Source organism: Trichosurus vulpecula, chromosome 3 (genome assembly GCF_011100635.1).
Source record: "Trichosurus vulpecula isolate mTriVul1 chromosome 3, mTriVul1.pri, whole genome shotgun sequence".
NCBI classification, from domain to species: Eukaryota; Metazoa; Chordata; class Mammalia; order Diprotodontia; family Phalangeridae; genus Trichosurus; species Trichosurus vulpecula.
The window spans coordinates 224,621,122-224,639,865 of NC_050575.1; the positions used below are offsets into that span (position 1 = coordinate 224,621,122).

Here is an 18,744-nt window from a genome sequence, read left to right on the forward strand (position 1 = left end):
TTTGGCTTAAGCTTGCAGAGCTTTCCAGCTAGCAGATTGAAGCTGCAGCCAGAAGAGGTCTACTGGAGCTCCAACCAGAGGAAAGACTACAGTCGTGCAGCCCAGATCCAATTCATAATCAGGAGCTTGAAAAGCTCTAGCCAAGAGGGCAGCAATCAGACTTTGCCCTGTATCATGCAGCTTTAGGTGCATAGAATGCTTGAAGACCCCTAGTCTGAGTCTCCCTTGAGATGCCTGAAGAACACAGCACACAATAACCACAACAAGCATCAGTAAGACCCAAGAGAATGCAAAACAGGACTAAGCAAGACCTCAACATCCCCTCTAGAAATAGATTGAGCTTGCACCTAATATAAAGTCCCAATTCAAGAAGTAGGGCTGGAAGAATGAGTAAACAAAAAAATTATTCCCAGCATGAAAAACTATTATGGTGACAGAGATACCTCAGACAAAAACCCAGGAGAAAAGAGTAACTTCAAAACACCTACAAGCAAAACCTCAAAGAATAACACACCTTAGACACAAGTTCAACTAGAATTCCTAGAAGAAATGAAGCAAGAGTTTTTAAAAAGTTAAAAATTACTTTATAAATTAAATAAGAATGCTAGAGAAAAGAGCTAGAAAAGAAATAAGAGCTATAGAGGAAAGACTTGAAAGGAGAATTTATAGCTTAACACAAAAGATTTTAAAAAGCCCCTTACTGAAGACTACTCATAAATTAGAATGGACAAAAGAGATTTCCATTTCTCATCCATGACAGGATAAGAAATATTAAAACAAAGTCAAGAGATTGAAAAAATAGGAGAAAACGTATCAAGTTAGGCTATGTCACCCTGAGCCAGCAGCCACTTAACCTCTTGGTACTTTCAAGCAGCTCTGTAAAACTACTAGTAAGCTGAAGAAAAGTTGCTGACCTGCATTGGTTCAGGGAATCCCCCCTCCATAAGAAGTATATTCTAAGTACAAGAAGGTTGCTGTGGTCATTTTTTACAATACTGGCATAGGGTTTGGAACTAAAGCCAAAAGTTACTAAACTGCATTTCCTTTGACTCAGCAATTCCCTTTGACTAAATTTAGACCTCAGAGGGATCAAGAAAGAGGGAAAGGACTCATACATATAAGATATTTATTATAGTTCTTGTTGCAGTGGCAAAGAACTGGTAGCTAGGGAGCATGCCCATTAATTGGGAATAACTGAAAAAAATTATGATTTTTTAAATATAATGGAATGTTATTTGTTCAAAGAAATGATAGAAGGGATAGTTTCAGAGAAACCTGTAAACACTTGTGTGAATTAATTGAGTGAAGTAAACAGAACCAGAACATTTATTCAATAACCATGCAAAAAACAACTTTGAAAGACTTACGACCTCTGATCTTTGAAATGATATAACATGAGAGCAGAATAAAAGAATCATAGACAAGCAGGACAACTGTAAAATTATGTAACCAACTATTATAAACTTAAAAAGAAAGGCAAGCTCTACATAATAAAGATTCACAGTTTTAGCTATAATCTGTTCAATATATTTGTTCATTTTATTATATGTTTAAGAATGGAATTTAAAGAAATAAGAATTTTTAAAAGCAAATAAAGTATCTGCATGGAAAGAAGCCAAATATTGAAAGTAAATATTTTCTTTATGACAGAGAGGGGACAGCAAGTAAAATTTACTGAACAATAAGTATTGCTTCATACTTACAATGTTGATGGACCCGGAGATGTTTTGCTAGAATCAGTCTGAAGAGTGGCATAAGCAGAAGAAAGTACTGAATAACTTTTCTAAAAGGGGAGAAATACAAAGAACTATGTATAACTCTTGCTCTCCAAAGCTGTATCAATGTAAGCTATGGCAGCCACATTGCCTAACAGTATTGTGTAAAATCAGAGGCTTTACAAAAAACTTTTTCATTGATCGACTGGTTGGTTGATCTGGAGTTATAAATCATACAATCACAGATTTGAGAGTTGCAGGGCTTCTAGTACAACCTATATGTGAAAGAAATCCCAACTATGACATATACAGCAAGTATAAATCAGCACTGCTTTTTGGCCATCAGAGGCCACTGGAATTTTTAGTCACATACATAAATTTATGAACAAATGTGTAACTAGCAAGATATCAGATGAAAGAAGAAGTAGGGTCTTTATCTCTCTGAACCATAATTTCTTATAGCATCATAGAAGCAATGTCTCAAATCAAATTAAGATGGAATTTGTACACAAGAAAATTAAGCCAAAAAGCTAGTAAATTACCTGTAAAGAAGCATCACCTAACTTCATCATCTCACATGCAATCTTAGCTGCCCCTTGTTTTGCTTCTTTTTTACTAGATCCTGTAGCAGGGCCATAAGATGTATCCCCAATTTTGCAGACACTAGAAAAACTAGAACAAAGAACAATGGAAAAAATTATTTGAGTTTCAACATGTATCAAAAATAAAATGCAATACTTTTAAAAATGCAACCTACTTAACATAGGCTTTGAGGATGGTGTTGCTAAATGAGCTACTTCTGCAAATTAACACTTCAACCAAACAACATAGAACCAAAGAAACACTGAAATCCAGGAGGGACCTCAGAGATCTCTAATTAACCCCCATTTGGTTTTCAGGTAAGAAAACTAAGGCTTAGTGAAATGGGTATATTGCTGATCAAAATCTGCTCTAAATTATAACCTGAAAGATGCTAATCGATTCTAGTTTATGTCAGTCATTTGAGCCCAAGGACATTTTTGGATATTTCATTTCAATATGGTCTTTCACTTCTCTAAAAGACTTCTTTTAAAGCTTCATTGCCATGTTGAGGTGACTGGGTTCTAGAAAACTATTCCACTAGAGATCAAATCCTGGCAACTTCTACCATGCTGGAAAGAGGACAGTATGGCATTACAGGAAGAGTTCTCAATTTGGCATCAGAAGACCTGGGTTCAAATCCCCACTATTTACTAACTGTATGTTAGGAAAGTCTCTAAAATACTCAGTACCTCAGTCTTCTCATGTGTAAAACAATGGAGGTAGACTAGATGACCTCAAAGCCCCTTCCAGCTCTAAATCTATGATCCTAGGCCCAGATAAAATAAATGTGAAGAGGCTCCTCCCTAGAAGGCTGGCAATTACATGAATAACCCAGTTATTTCAACTGTTTCTTAAATGGTGTGAACACCCTCAAAAAGAGCATCCTCTTATAAAACGGTAATTTATCAATTACTCACAAACTCACAGGGTTCTTAGACAGGAAAGGAACTTCATCTCAAAGGTCATTTGGATCAACAAATGTCTGAATAAGAATCCCCTCTATAATCAGTACTATTCTGTAAGAAATAGGCAACCTAGCTTTTTTTTTTTTTTACTAATATAGACTTTTCATGTTAAAATGCCTTCCACAGTGAGTTCTTTAGATCTGTAAACCTTCTGAAGGAGTACCAAAGAGTCCCAGCACATACATGGAAGAGAAAGAAGAGCCCCTTATATGTCCTCAGAACTTCACTCCTTGAATTTTAGCACCTTGCTCCTTCAGTACACTCATAACCAATAGCTCCAACAATTCCCCAGTGATTCCCACTTAGAGATAATATGCTCAGTGGCCAAATACAGTTCATTTGCTATTCAGACTACCTGGCAGTATCCATGATGAGTCACATGAGTCAGAGAATATCTAAGGAAAGAAATAATAATAATGAAAAGAACTTTTATATAGCACTATGTGCCAAGCATTGCACTAAGAGCTTTACAATTGTTATTTTATCCTCACAACAACACTAGGAGCTAGGTGCTATTATTAGCCTCATTTTACAGGTGAGGAAACTGGGGTCACACAGCTAGTAATTGCCTGAGGTCATATTTGAACTCAGGTCTTCCTGATTCTGGAGGGTTAGAAGGGTTTGGGGGCGGGGCGTGTCTATCTACTATACCATCTAGCTCTCTTTTTACTTGGAAGGTCATTGTTGTTACCTTTCTTCTCCCATCAAGAAGTACATTTTCAGACAGTCCCTATGCATAGATTTGTTCTGCTTAACTACATTTATTTGTTCCAAAGGAGAGCTTTTATTTGAGGGGGGAGGGAAGAGTTAGGAGGAGTTAATGATAACTGTGTTAAATTATATCTTGTTCTGGTCCCCCTAACCACTTTCCACCTTCTAGTTGGCATGGTAGGTTCATAAGTAGCCAGTATAAAGTGGCAAATAGCAAGAGGTAAGATGGCAAAGGGGAACCTTGAAGTCATGCTCCTACATGACAGTTTATACTGTCCCAAAACTTAAAGGAACATAATCTACAAATTATATCATATAGAACCCAAAATCACGTCCTAGTAATATGTGCCGTGCTGAAGCAGGAGAAGCCATCTAGGCTTTACTGTCAGGGATTTTGGTCCTATGATACATAAATCTCAGAAAAGTTCAGGTATCTACACTAAGACCAGGAGAACACCAAATGGTACTGATAACTTTGAGATTACACGGACATATTTACTTAAAGGTTTTACCAACAACATTGAGATGATTTACATATGTTAATGAACTAACTCCAAGGTGGCACAGGCAAGAGTTAGTCTGTTCCCCCCAAAAATCCTATAAAAATGAGACCTTGAATTCCTGTTCCCCAAACATTCTTCCATGTCACTCAGGTCCATGCTTCCAAGTGCTCCCAACTCTATTCCATGGTTATGTGAGTGATTCTTGGTGCCTCTCACCCTTCCCATGCTCTTCCCACACTACCTGTCTTCCTCCACCTCCTTTTCCCTAGTCCCATGCCATCTACCTCCATGATCTGTTTTCATCATTTGTCTCTATACTTTCTGTGCTGTTTGCCTTGAAACCCTATCTGCATGTGATCATAAGACTTTCAGTGCCAAGATAACAAAGTAAGGAAGGAACCCTCTGAAGCCTTCCCAAATTCCCCTCCAAACAACTAGAATTGGTCTAGGAGCAGGGAAGCAGCTTACCAGCATAGCAGGAAAGGTCTGTCTCACTGGGGTGGGAGGGGAACAAGGTCCAAGAACAGCAGCAGCAGCCAGCCTCACAGCAGGGTGTCTGAAGCAAGCCTTTAAGTCTGGGGCAATCCACCAGGGAAGCCCTACCCCCCTGCAAACCAGCAGCCCCCTAAGCAAGCCAGCAGTCTCTGCAACACAGCAAGACCCCACCCCAGCAAAAGCCACCAGTGAGACCTTGACCCCATTGCTCACCAGTAGTGAAGCACTACCCAGGGGTTGGCCAATACTGAGGGCCCACCCCTGGGGTCTACAGAGAAACCCTGTTTCCAAAGCAACCCAGAAGCAACGCCCCACCCCTAGGATAGACCAGAAACAAGATCCCTCCTCCAGGGCCAGCCACCAGAAAGATTTTGTTACCATAGCAACCCAGTAGCAAGGCCCCAACCCTTGAGCAGGCCAGCAACTAAACCCCACACCCAGGGGAGGCCAACAGGGAGGCTCCACCCCCTGCCCCAGTACAAGCCAGAAGAGAAGCCTACCCTCCAGAGAAAGCAAGCAGCTAAGACCTGAAGCCCAGTGAAAGATGGCAGTAAGACCCATAGCCTCAGCACAAAATGTTGGGATCATGTAGGACCAGAGCCCAAACCTAACATAAAGAGACCAAGTCAAAAAAAAATTGAGCAAAAAAAAAAAAAAAAAAGAACTTGACTATAGAAAGTTACTATTATGACCACGCACAGCTAGTAATTGCCTGAGATCATTTTTGAACTCAGGTCTTCCTAATTTGGCAGTCAAATTTTTTATTCAGTTTTTAATTCTTTTAATTAGGAATGCTAGAACATCCTCTCTTTCATTAAATATCCAATTTTTTCCCTGAGTTTTGTTGAGTAGGTAATTTTTGAGTAGGTAATTTTTGGTTACAATCCTAACTCCTTTGCCTTCTGGTATGTCATATTCCAAGCCCCGTGGTTCTTTAATGTGGATGCTGCTGAACACTGTGTAATACTGACTGTACCTCCACAATATTTGAATTGCTTCTTTTTGGCTGCTTGCAATACTTTCTCCTTGGTCTTTGAACTCTAGAATTTGGCTATGATGTTCCTGGGAGTTTTCATTTAAGGATATCTGTCTATAGTCAAGTTCTCTTTTTTGTTGTTTTTTGCTCATTTTTTGACTTGGTTTCTTTTAAACTGTTTATATTTCTATATGGCAAGATAATATTTGTGACTCTTAAGAACTTTATTATTATAACAGCAATTAGAAAGAGTATATGTAGACAGAGGGTATGGATATAAGGTGACTTTGATGGGATGATACCAAAAAACAACAACAACAAAATAAAGGGGTGAGAAAGAAAACTGCACAGGAAAAAGAAGGAAGGAAGAGACTGAATGGGGTAAATTATCCCACATAAAAGAGCTATTATAATGGAGGGGAAGATGGGGGTGCTGTGTGACGGGAAAAGCTTTAACTTTACTCTCATCAAAATTGGCTCAAAGAGGGAATAACATACACACTCAGTTGGACAGAGAAATATATCTTAAGGAAGTAAAAAAGGATGGGGATAATAGAAGGGGGGATTGAAAAAAGGAAGGGTATACTGGGGAAGGTGGTGATCAGAAGTAAAACACTTCTGAGGAGGGAAAGGGTAGGGGGTAAGAGAGAGAAGGGGATAAAGAAATGAAAAATAGTACAGAAGGAAATATGGTTAGTTATAATTATAAATGTGAATGGAATGAACTTACCCATAAAATGGAAGCAGATAGCAGAATGGATTAAAAACCAGAATCCTACAATATGTTGCTTACAAGAAACACATTTGAAGCAGAGAGACAAGGTAAAGGTAAGGGGCTGGAGCAGAATCTACTATGCTTAGCCTAAAGCAAAGAAAGCAGGGGTAGCAATCATGATCTCAGACAAAGCAAAAGCAAAAATAGATTTAATTAAAAAAGATAAAGAAAGAAAACTATATCTTATGAAAGGTACCACAGACAATGAAGTCATATCAAAACTAAACACATATGCACCAAATGGTATAGCATCTAAATTTTTAAAGGAGAAGTTGAATGAGTTATAGGAGAAAACAGATAATAAAGCCATTATAGTGGGGTACCACAACTTTTCCCCTCTCAAAACTAGATATATCTAACCAAAAAATAACAAGAAAGAAGTTAAGGAGGTGAACAAATTCTGCAAAAGTAAGTTATGATAGATCTCTGGAGAAAACAGAATGGAAATAGAAAGGAATATACCTTTTCCTTAGCAGTACATGGTGCCTACACAAAAATTGACCACATATTAGGACAAAAACCTTACAACCAAATGGTAAAAAGTAGAAATAGTAAACGCATCCTTTTCAGATCATAATGCAATAAAAATTATATTCAATAATGGACAACAGAGAGATTAAAAATTAATTGGAAATTAAATGATCTAATCCTAAGAACCAAGTAGGTCAAAAAACAAATCATAGACAGAATTGATAATTCCATTAAAGAAAATGACAACAATGAGACAATCTACCAAAATGTATGGGCCAAAGTGGTACTGAGGGGAAAATTTATATCTCTAATTGCTTACATCAACAAAAATAGAGAAAAAGCAGATCAATGAATTTGGCATGCAAGTAAAAAAAATCTCCAATTAAACATCAAATTGGAAATTCTGAAAGTCAAAGGATTAATAAAATTGAAAGAAAGAAAACTATTGAACTAATAAAGCTATTTATGTACAAACTAATAAAATAGATAAACCACTGGTTAATTTGATTAAAAAAGGAAAGAAGAAAACCAAATTACTAGTATCAAAAATGAAAGGGGTGAATTCACCACCAATGAAGAGGAAATTAAGACAACTGGAGCTATTTTGTCCAATTAAATGCCAATAAATTACATGCTAATAAATTTGACAATGAAATGGATGAATATCTACAAAAACATAAACTAGCCAGATTAACAGAAGAAGAAATAAAATACTTAAATAACCCAATCTTAGAAAAAGAAATTGAACAAGTCATCAATGGACTTGCTAAGAAAAAATCCCCAGGACCAGACAGATAAGTGAATTCTGCCAAATATGTAAAGAACAATTAAACCCAATGCTATATAAACTATTTGGAAAAATAGACAATGAAGGAGTCCTACCAAACTCCTTTTATGACAGAAATTTGGTGCTGATACCCAAACCAGGAAGAACCAAAACAGAGAAAGAAAATTATAAACAAATTTTCCTAATGAATATTGATGCAAAAAATTTAAATAAAATATTAGCAAAGAGATTACAGTGATATATCACAAGGATCATACACTATGACCAGGGATGCAGGGCTGATTCAGTATTAAGAAAACTGTCAGCATAATTGACATACCAATAACAAAACCAATAGAAATCATATGATTATCTCAATAGATAGAGAGAAAGCCTTTGACAAAATACAGCACCCATTCCTATTAAAAACACTAGAGAGGAATAGATGGAGCTTACCTTGAAATGATAGGTAATATTTATCTAAAATCACCAGCAAGCATTATCTGTAATGGGGATAAGCTAGTAGCCTTCCCAATACAATCAGGGTGAAGAAAGGATGCCCATTATTACCTCTATTATTTACTATTGCACTAGAAATGTTAGCTATGGCAATAAGAGAAGAAAAAGAAATTAAAGAAATTAAAACAGGCAATGAGGAAACAAAACTATCACTCTTTGGAGATGACATGATGTTATACTTAGAAAAAACTAGAGAATCAAATAAAAAACTACTTGAAATTATTAACAACTTTAGAAGTTGCAGGATACAAAATAAACCCCCATAAATCATCAGCATTTCTATATATTACAAAGTCCAACATCAAGAGATAGAAAGAGAAATTCCATTTAAAATAACTGTTAGACAACATAAAATACTTGGGAGTCTGCCCCAGAATTATATGAACACAACTATAAAATACTTTTCATATAAATAAAGTCAGATCTAAACAATTGGAAAAATATTAATTGCTCATGGATAGGCTGAGCCAATATAATAAAAATGACAATTCTACCTAAATTAATCTATTTATTCAGCATCATACCAATTAAACTATCAAAAATATTTTATACAACTGGAAAAAATAATAACAAAATTCATATGGAAGAACAAAAGCTCAAGGATATCAAGGGAATAATCAGTTTTAAAAGTGTTAAAGAAGATGGTCTATCGGTAGTTACCAAAACAATGTGGTACTAGCTAAGAAACAGAGTGGTCAATCAGTGGATTGGCGAGGTACAAATTATATTATAGTAAATGACCATAGTAATGTAATATATGATAAACCCAAAGATCTAAGCTTTTGGAACAAAACCTCATTATTTGACAAAAACTGCTGGGAAAACTAGAAAACAGTATGGCAGAAACTTGGTATAGACCAACATCTCACACCATATACCAAGATAAGGTCAAAATGGGTACCTGATTTATTCTAAAGGATGATACTATAAGCAAATTAAGAGAGCATGGAATAGTTTATCTCTCAGATTTGTGGATAAAGGAAGAATTTAGGACCAAAGATATAGAGAGCATTACAAAATGTAAGATAGATCATTTTGATGATATAAATTTTTTTTAAATTTATACATACAAAACCAATGAAACCAAAATTATAATGAAAGCAGAAACTGGAGGGAAATTTTTGCAAGTCTCTCTGATAAAGGCCCCATTTCACATATATATGTATATATGTGTGTATATATATATGTATGTATACAGAACTGAGTCAAATTTATAAAAATACAAGTCATTCCACAAATGATAAGTGGTCAATGGATATGTATGAACAGGCAGTTTCCAGACAAAGAAATTAAAGCTATCTATAGTCATATGAAAAAATGCTCCAAATCACTACTGACCAGAGAAATGAAAATTAAAACTCTGAGTTACCACCTCAAACCTATCAGAGTGGCTACTATGACAAAAAGGAAAATGTTGAATGTTGGAGGGGATGTGGGGAAACTGGGACACTAAGGCACTGTTGGTAGACTTGTGAATTGATCCAACCATTCTGGAAAGCAATTTGGAACTATGCCCAAAGGGTTATAAAACTTTGTATACCCTTTGATCCAGCAATACCACTGCTAGCTCTATATCCTAAAGACATCCAACAAAAGGGGAAAGGACCGATTTGTACAAAAATTTAGAGCAGTTCTTTTTGTGGTGGCTAAGAACTGGAAATCAAAGGGATGCCCATCAACTGGAGAATGGCTAAACAAGCTGTGGCATATAATTGTAATGAAATATTATTGTGTTACAAGAAATGACAAGCAGGATGATTTCAGAAAACCCTGGAAAGACTTACATGAACCAATGCATAGTGAAGTGAACAGAACTAGGAGAACATTGTACAAGTAACAGCAATATTGTTCGTTGAAGAACTATGAATAACTTAGCTATTCTCAGCAATACAATGATCCAAGACAATTCCAAAGGACTAATGGTGAAGCATACTATCTACCTCCAGAGGAAGAACTGAAATTAAACTGAATACAGAGTGAAGCATGTTACTTTTTTTACTTTCTTTCATTTTTTCTTTTGAGTCTTCTTGTACAAAATTACTAATATATGGAAATGTTTTACATAATTGCACATATCTGATTGCTTACCAACTCAGAGAGTGGGGGAGGGAGGAATTCAAAACTTTAAATAATTTTTTTTAAAAAATGGGGAGGGGGGAAAGTGAATGGCAACCTCATTCACATTGCCATCATAGTCTTTTCTGGCAAATTCTCAAAGAAGTGGGAAGGCCTACCTCATTTCATAATTTCATAAATTAACTAGTAATTAAATAATGACACCAAAAAAACAGAAAGAAAAGAGCATCAATGAAACATTTTTGAAAATACCCGGGATAAAGGAGGGAGTTCAGAAGGAGACCTAGACCAGTAGGACAGTTTTAGAACTGTGCTAAATTTATTATGTACTCTAAAAATACACCGAATGTGAAAGAGATATGCTGTTTCATATACTTTATCAGCACTTTGTATGTGGAAATTATATTTGTCACATTCATAATAATAAAAAATAAAATTATTTTTTAAGAAATTCTGTGAAGGTTATATGCTTTCAGATTTGTAATCAAATTTATCTTCTATTGGCAGTTAGGTGGCACAATGGATAGAGCACTGCTCTTGGGATCAGGAAGACTGATCTTTCTGAATTCAAATCCAGTCTCAGGTCAGACACTTATTAGCTGTGTGGCCCTGGGAAAGTAACTTAACCATGTTTGCCTCAGTTCCTTCGTCTATAGAATGAGCTGGAGAAGGAAATGGTAAACCACTCCAGGATCTTTGCCAAGAAAACCTCAAATGGGGTCACAAAGAGTCAGACACAACTGAATGAATGAAATCAATGAAATGAATGAACAACAGAGGCTCAAACTCCACATAATATTGTCTTCACTCTAAGGAAGCCATAGTTTCCCTTCTGTACATCCTAAGGTAGAGAACCTCAGGGGAAAATAGATAGTTATGAAGGTAAGACACCGACAGTTCAGAGTACCACAATTGTTAAGAAAAGCAGCATGGCTTAGTGGGCAGAGTACTAGATTCAGAGTCAAGAAGAATGAGGTTTGAGAGCTGATGTTCACCAGCTCTATGATCATGAGCAACCTAAAATAGTGGGAACAATAATACCCATGGTACACACCTCACATAGTGGTTGTGAATTATGTCGACCGTTTACCTTTGTGTAGTAATAGTGTGTATTATAGCCTGAATTTTTTTTTAGAAGGAGAATCAGACATCCTGAACAACAATGCAACGTGACAGAAAATGCAATTGATTACTGATGTTTTGGATACTGACAAAGCTGTCATTTCCTACTCAGCTCTCCATATATGCAGTCAATTCCATAACTGGTTAGAGCAGGGACATTATCAGTTAACCTCTCAAAGCTTCAGTTTCTTTATCTATTAAACAGGGATAATAATAAAGTCACAGATTTAGAGTTAGAAGGAACCTTAGAGAACATCTAGTCCAACTCCCCCTACTTTTATAAATGAGGCCCCAAAAGGTTCAGTGACTTGCCTAAGGTTACACAGGTAATAAGTGAACGAGGTAGGATCTGAAGCCAGTGACCTCTGGCTCCAAATCCAGTGATTCCCACTACACCACACTGCTGGTTAATAGCACCTATTTATATACTCAAAGTTTGCAAAGTGTTTTATACACATGATCTCATTTGGTCCTCACAACAACCCTGTGAAGTAGGTGCTAATCTTATCTCCATTTTATAAATGAGGAAACTGTGGCTTAGAGAGAGTTAAGTGACTTTCCCAGGGTTACATAGTTATTAAGTGTCAAAAGCAGGATTTAAGCATAGATCAACCTGATTCCCAGCCCAACAAAATTGCTAGGTTACTAGGCCACAATGCATAATATCTACATCACTGGGTTTCATGAGGATCAAATGAGATACTGCATGTAATGTACTTTGCAAACTTTTATATACTGTCAGCTATGATTAATTTGCCCAGGATTTTCAATAATGCAAAACTGCTTGCTGCCACAAAAGACCATCTTTCTGTACACAAAAATATTCCTTCTTATGCTTCATGGCTGTAAATTATGAAACATCATGATCTCAGAGGAGTCAAAATTACCAAGCAATGGAAAGATACACAGGTGTTTAAATAGGCTGCAGTACCTTGCCAATGGTGATTTGCACATACAAGAAATGGTATAGGGAGCAGAGCCAAGATGGCAGCAGGAAAGCAGGGACTTAAGCTCCCCCCCAAATCCCTCCAAACACCTGTAAAAAATGACTGAACAAATTCTAAAGCTGTGGAACCCACGAAATAGCAGAGGGAAACAGATCTCCAGCCCAGAAGAGCCGGGATGGTTGTCAGGAAGGGTCTATCGCATGATGCTGAGAGCAGCCCAGCGTGGGCCGTGCTAGGACAGACCAGACCTGGAGTCAGCCAGCCGGAAGAGGCCTTGGGGCCATGAAACAGTGAGCTGTGGCAGTTACCAGACTTCTCAACCCACAAATACCAAAGAGCAGGTTAGGGGGAAACTGCAGGATTACGTTCAGAGCAATCCAGCTGCCAGCTCTGGGGGTGGAGGAGGTCGTGCAGCGGTGCCGGTAGTAGCAGCAGGAAGCTCCTGAAGCTGCCTCCAAAGCACCAACGTCAGCGGCTTCCCAAGTCCCTGGCTAACAAGGTGGGAGGAATCTAGGAGCAGATCAGAGCAGGAATGCAAGGAGCACTTTGTGGGCACAAAGGCAGATTCTCTTGCTGTGCCCTGCTTGGACTTGAAATGCGGTCCTGGTCGGCAGTTCTTGGGGGAGGAGAAGGGCTGCTGGGACAGAGCCTGGGGTGACAGTGGAGTAGAAGTAGCTCTGAAAACAGCAGTGCTTGGACCCTAAAGCTTGGGACAAAGTACTCTCTACTCTACAAGCAGTCATATCCCAACAAAAAGTTCAAGGGTCAAGTAGTTGCCTAGGAACATGAACAGGCAGCAAAAACAAACTCAGACTCAAACTCAAACTCTAAATTCCTTTTTTGGTGACAAAGAAGATCAAATCATACAGCCAGAAGAAGTGAACAAAGTCAAAGAGCCCACATCAAAAGCCTCCAAAAAAGACATGAATTGGGCTCAGGCCATGGAAGAGCTCAAAAAGCATTTGGAAAAGCAAGTAAGAGAAGTAGAGGAAAAATTGGGAAGAGGAATGAGAGTGATGCAACAAAACCATAAAAAACAAATCAACAACTTGCTAAAGGAGACCCAAAAAATACTGAAGAAAATGACACCTTAAAGAATAGACTAACCTAAATGGCAAAAGAGATCAAAAAACCAATGAGGAGAAGAATGCCTTGAAAGGCAGAATTAGCCGAATGGAAAAGGAGGTCCAAAAGACCACTAAAGAAAATACCACCTTAAAAATTAGATTGGAGCAAGTGGAAGCTAGTGACTTTATGAGAAACCAAGATACTACAAAACAGAACCAAAGGAATGAAAAAACGGAAGACAATGTGAAATATCTCATTGGAAAAACCACTGACCTGGAGAATAGATCCAGGAGAGATAATTTAGAAATTATTGAACTACCTGAAAGCCATGATCAAAAAAAGACCCTACACGTCATCTTTCAAGAAATTTTCAAGGAAAACTGCCCTGATATTCTAGAACCAGAGGGTAAAATAGAAACTGAAAGAATCCACTGATCTCCTCTTGAAAAAGATCCCAAAAAGAAAACTCCTAGGAATATTGTTACCAAATTCCAGAGTTTCCAAGTCAAGGGGAAAATACTGCAAGGAGCCAAAAAGAAATAATTTGAATATTGCTGAAACACAATCAGAATAACACAAGATCTAGCAGCTTCATTAAGCCATCAAAGGGCTTGGAATATGATATTCTGGAGGTCAAAGGAGCTAAGATTAAAACCAAGAATCACCTACACAGCAAAACTGAGTATCATGCTCCAAGGCAAAATATGGATTTTCAATAAAATAGAGGACTTTCAAGCTTTCTCAACGAAAAGACCAGAGCTAAATAGAAAATCTGACTTTCAAATACAAGAATCAAAAGAAGCGTGAAAAGGTAAACAAGAAAGAGAATTCATATAGGACTTACTAAAGTTGAACTGTTATGTTTACATTCCTACAAGAAAAGATGATGTGTGTAATTCAGGAGACCTTTCTCAGTATTAGGGGAGTTGAAGGGAATATAGACAGAGGGCACAGGATGATATCTAAAAAAAATGAAATAAATTTAAGGGGTGAGAGAGGAATATATTGGGAGAGGGAGGAAGGGAGACATAGAATAGGGTAAATTATCTCACATAAAAGTGGCAAGAAAAAGCAGTTCTGTTGGAAGGGAAGAGGCTGGGGCAGGTGAGAGGGAATGAGCAAATCTTACTCTCATCAGATTCAACTTGAGGAGGGAATAACATACACATTCAACTGGGTATCTTACTCCACAGGAAAGTAAGGGGAAGGGGATAAAAAAGGGGGGATGATAGAAGGGAGGGCAGATGGGGGAAGAGGTAATCAGAAGCAAACACATTTGAAAAGGGACAGGGTCAAGGGAGAAAATTGAATAAAGGGGGACAGGATAGGATGGAAGGAAATATAGTTAGCCTTTCACAACATGAGCGTTGTGGAAGTGTTTTGCATAATGATACATGTGTGATCTATGTTGAATTGCTTGCCTTCCTAGGGAGGGTGGATGGGAAGGGAAGAGGGGAGAGAATTTGGACCTCAAAGTTTTAAAAGCAGATGCTTAAAAAAATTAAAAAAAAATTTTTTTGCATGCAGCTGGGAAACAAGATATATAGGGAATGGGGCATAGAAATCTATCCTGTCCTACAAGAAAGTAAGGGGAAAGGGGATGGGGAGGGGGTAATGGGGTGAAACAGGGGAGGGCCAACTGGGGAATGAGGCAATCAGAATATATGCCATCTTGGAATGGGGGGAAGGTAGAAATGGGGAGAAAATTTGTAACTCAAAATCTTGTGGAAATCAATGTTGAAAACTAAAATATTAAATAAAATATATACACGGAAAAAAAAGAAATGGCATAAAAGATGTCTGACCAAGGACATGCACAACTGACCAGAAAAGGAGGGGAGACAGTCATTTAGTAAGAAAGAGGTACAGCACACAGACCAGTCCAGGTGCTATACATTGTAACCTTAGAATAGTACCCAGAGAATGACCTCCAGCACGTTCAGATGGACCTCTAGGAGGATTTATGGAAGGGAAAGGACAAAAATCATTTTGGTAAATGTTAAGGCATGAAGGATTGGAATCTAGAGAGAGAAGGAAGTATCTACACTGACAAGATCAAGGATTCATCTAAATAAGTCATTCACCACCAGTCGTCCTTTTTTCCATTATGATAGTCTATTTTTGGATTCGAGAAAGAGAAAAAGAGCTCATGCTCAATGGGAATTTGTCCAGTTATAACTTATTGATATCAAAGCAAAAGATACAAAGAGGACATATCTCCATCTATGACATTGACATCCAGGTCCCCATATCAAAAGATTTGCCCTTCACAAATGCACCAACCTAGGGGAAACAAACCCTAGGCATCTTTAAGAGAAGCAGCACAGTAAAGTGGGTAGAGGACTTACAGTCTAGAAGATGGTCTAAAAATTCTAAGCATGCTCAGCCACCTTTCCCACCACTCTGCCTCCAAGACCACAGAAGCAAAAAGAAGCCATCCAGGTATGAGGGCCATTCTAAAAATTTCATTGTTTCAATGGTTTCCATGGCTCCTCTCTCCCCTCCCCCCCCCTAAAAAATTCTCTTCCTGGTGACTGTTGTTCTGGTGATATGCCTCTCCATAAATAACTAGGTTGGTCCTCAAAAAACAAATTCTGTTACAAGGGTGACATTTTAAGCTTGTCCAGCATGGGAGAACCAGTCAAAGCTTATACTCTGCTGGCAAAGCTTTGGAGAACCTAGAGCAGGGGTGGGGAACTTGCAGCCTTAAAGGCAGATGTGGCTTTAAGGCCACAAGTTCCCCATCCCTGAGAGGGTCACCTCCATGCCACAGGGAAGCATTTAAGTAGGATTTTTTGGAATCTTTCCATACATCATAATAAAAAAATAAAGAGTAAAATTCTTAGAATTTCTAAAACATAAACCATGAAAAGAAAAATCGTACTGTTGTTGAGACAGAAGCAGGCATTAAATAAAGGAAAGGGCCAAAATAATCCCTCACCTTGTAAGTCCAGAAGGTTCCAATTTTGTTTGTGTTTGGAAATTCAGAGTGAATCCATTCTTTTGTGCATAATGGTTCAGAGGATCAATATAATTTATTCTGAGTGCTGTTTTGCTTTCTGAGACTCTTGAGGGTTGAGATAGTTGAGGTGACATAAAAGAGCTCATATCCTACAAAGTAAAAACATTTTAGAAGGCTTATTTCACTTTTCAAAGATTTTCCTCCCTAAATAAGGTGACTGCATGAACAGTACAAAACATGATCTGGACTTCTGGGGTCACATGAACAACAAGACAGAGGACTAGACATCTTCTCCAATCCGCATGACCTCTCAAACCACTCCAAATAAGAAATTATGTGCCAAAGACAAAACAACTTCAGCTGATCTATGGTCTAGGACACCCGGAATCCAAAATAAAAATAAAAAAAAATACTACAGGAACTGATTTATGTTCACTGACCCTGAGATCATTCAGCATCTCTCCCCCACCTCTCACACTGCCACAAGAAGGCTGAACTAGCAGATCCAAAGACTTGGCACAGACTTACATCAAAATCCACCCCTGCACTACATTCTCTACTCCTTGTTTCCAGTGCTATGGAGACCTTGGCTCAAGGCTGTGGAAGTTTGCTTGGGTCTCAACAGCCAGCTGGGCCACAGGCCTTCTGAAGCAAAACCCTGGTGGGGACTCATAACAGCAACCACACTGGCCTACCTAGGACGGTTGCTAGTGCAGGTTCTTTTATCTGCTTTACTAAGGAAAGACAGCTGTTTCAGGGGTCAACAATCTTTCTTAATTAAACAAAATACAAACAAAGAGTAATACAGAGAAGAGAAAAAGACCAACAGATGGGGCTCTACTGCCTGAATCAAAGCTTTACATCCACCACTGAATCAAGAAAGCCTTTACCTCTGAGGAGTTGAGGAGTTCTGAACATACGGCCACTCAGAGTCTGGACCAGGGAATCACAACATCTTTCTCAAAAGCAAGCTCCCAAAGCAAAAGCTCACTTCTTAGAATATATACTGTTTAGGCTCAGTGCCTAACTAGAAATTAACAAAGGGTGTGCAAGCCTTCCTACAAGCAAGCTTCCCTTAATGGGCTCCTCATGAGGCCTATTAATGGGTGGGGAAGATCTTACACCTCCCCCTCCTCCATTAACACTACAGGGCTACAACCTAGGAGCACCAGCACTGCAAATCTCTGAACTGCTGGTACCAGGGAAAACAGGATCTAAATTGACAATGCTAGGAAAAGCAGGCTCTGAGCTGCCAGTACCAGGAAAAGTAGGCTCTGAACTGCTGATGTCATACTAAAGAATTAAGGAACAGAGAGAAACAGGTCACCAGGATTGGACATGGTGCATGTGGTACTTGTATAGTACTCCACCAAGCTCGGGCTAGTTCTGACCAACCAAAAGTCAATTGGGGCAGAGACCTAAGCTGGTGAACCAGGAATTGCCTAATATGGGAGGAGGCTGAGATGCTTTGAAAGACCTTCAAATACAAAAGAAAGGACATTTGAATAATACAAGACTATTCTGCACCCATTAGAAATGGGAATGTAATAAGGTGTTTCAAAGAGCATTGGAGTCCAAGATGCAGGCCAGGGTGACTTATCATGCAAATCTGAATTTAACCACACAGAACAAAAAAGTGAACATTCGATAATATTCTGGTGACAATATTACTTCAGTTTCTTCTTTGGTTTATATTCAATCGGATGCTCCCAACCATGTTTTCCCTTTCAGGTTCCTGAATTTCCCCCCATGAGTAAGGTCTATCCTACCCCACAATGAATTTATTAGTATGCCAACTTTTAAGTAAAACATACCCCTACAAAGCCATGTTTCAATTATGGGTATTATTCTACCAATTCTCAAGTCAAATTAAATTTGCTTTCTTGAGTTAGGATCTCTAGTTCATCTTGCTTGTTACTCATATTTGTGTATTTGTGTAAAGCCATCTGAGGTCACTGCTTGGGTTTTAAATTTTGTCTTCCATGAATTTTTGGCATCTCTACTGCTTTTCTTCTGCTTATACTTCAGCTACTCTGTATTATCTAGCTTGGTGTTCATATGTTTTTACATATGGCAGTTTTTTTACTCTTT

General features: G+C 38.1%; 1 protein-coding gene across 1 annotated transcript in view; it reads right to left on the bottom strand.

Moving 5' to 3' along the window:
• EIF2AK2 (eukaryotic translation initiation factor 2 alpha kinase 2) overlaps nt 1-18,744 on the bottom strand; it is an 83,188-nt gene that overhangs the window by 42,063 nt on the left and 22,381 nt on the right. The window contains exons 6-8 of the mRNA XM_036750680.1: nt 16,633-16,802; nt 2,258-2,387; nt 1,704-1,783 (exon numbers count right to left, since the gene is read on the bottom strand). Of these exons, the coding sequence (XP_036606575.1) occupies nt 1,704-1,783; nt 2,258-2,387; nt 16,633-16,802 (380 nt within the window). The remainder of the gene's footprint in view (nt 1-1,703; nt 1,784-2,257; nt 2,388-16,632; nt 16,803-18,744) is intronic.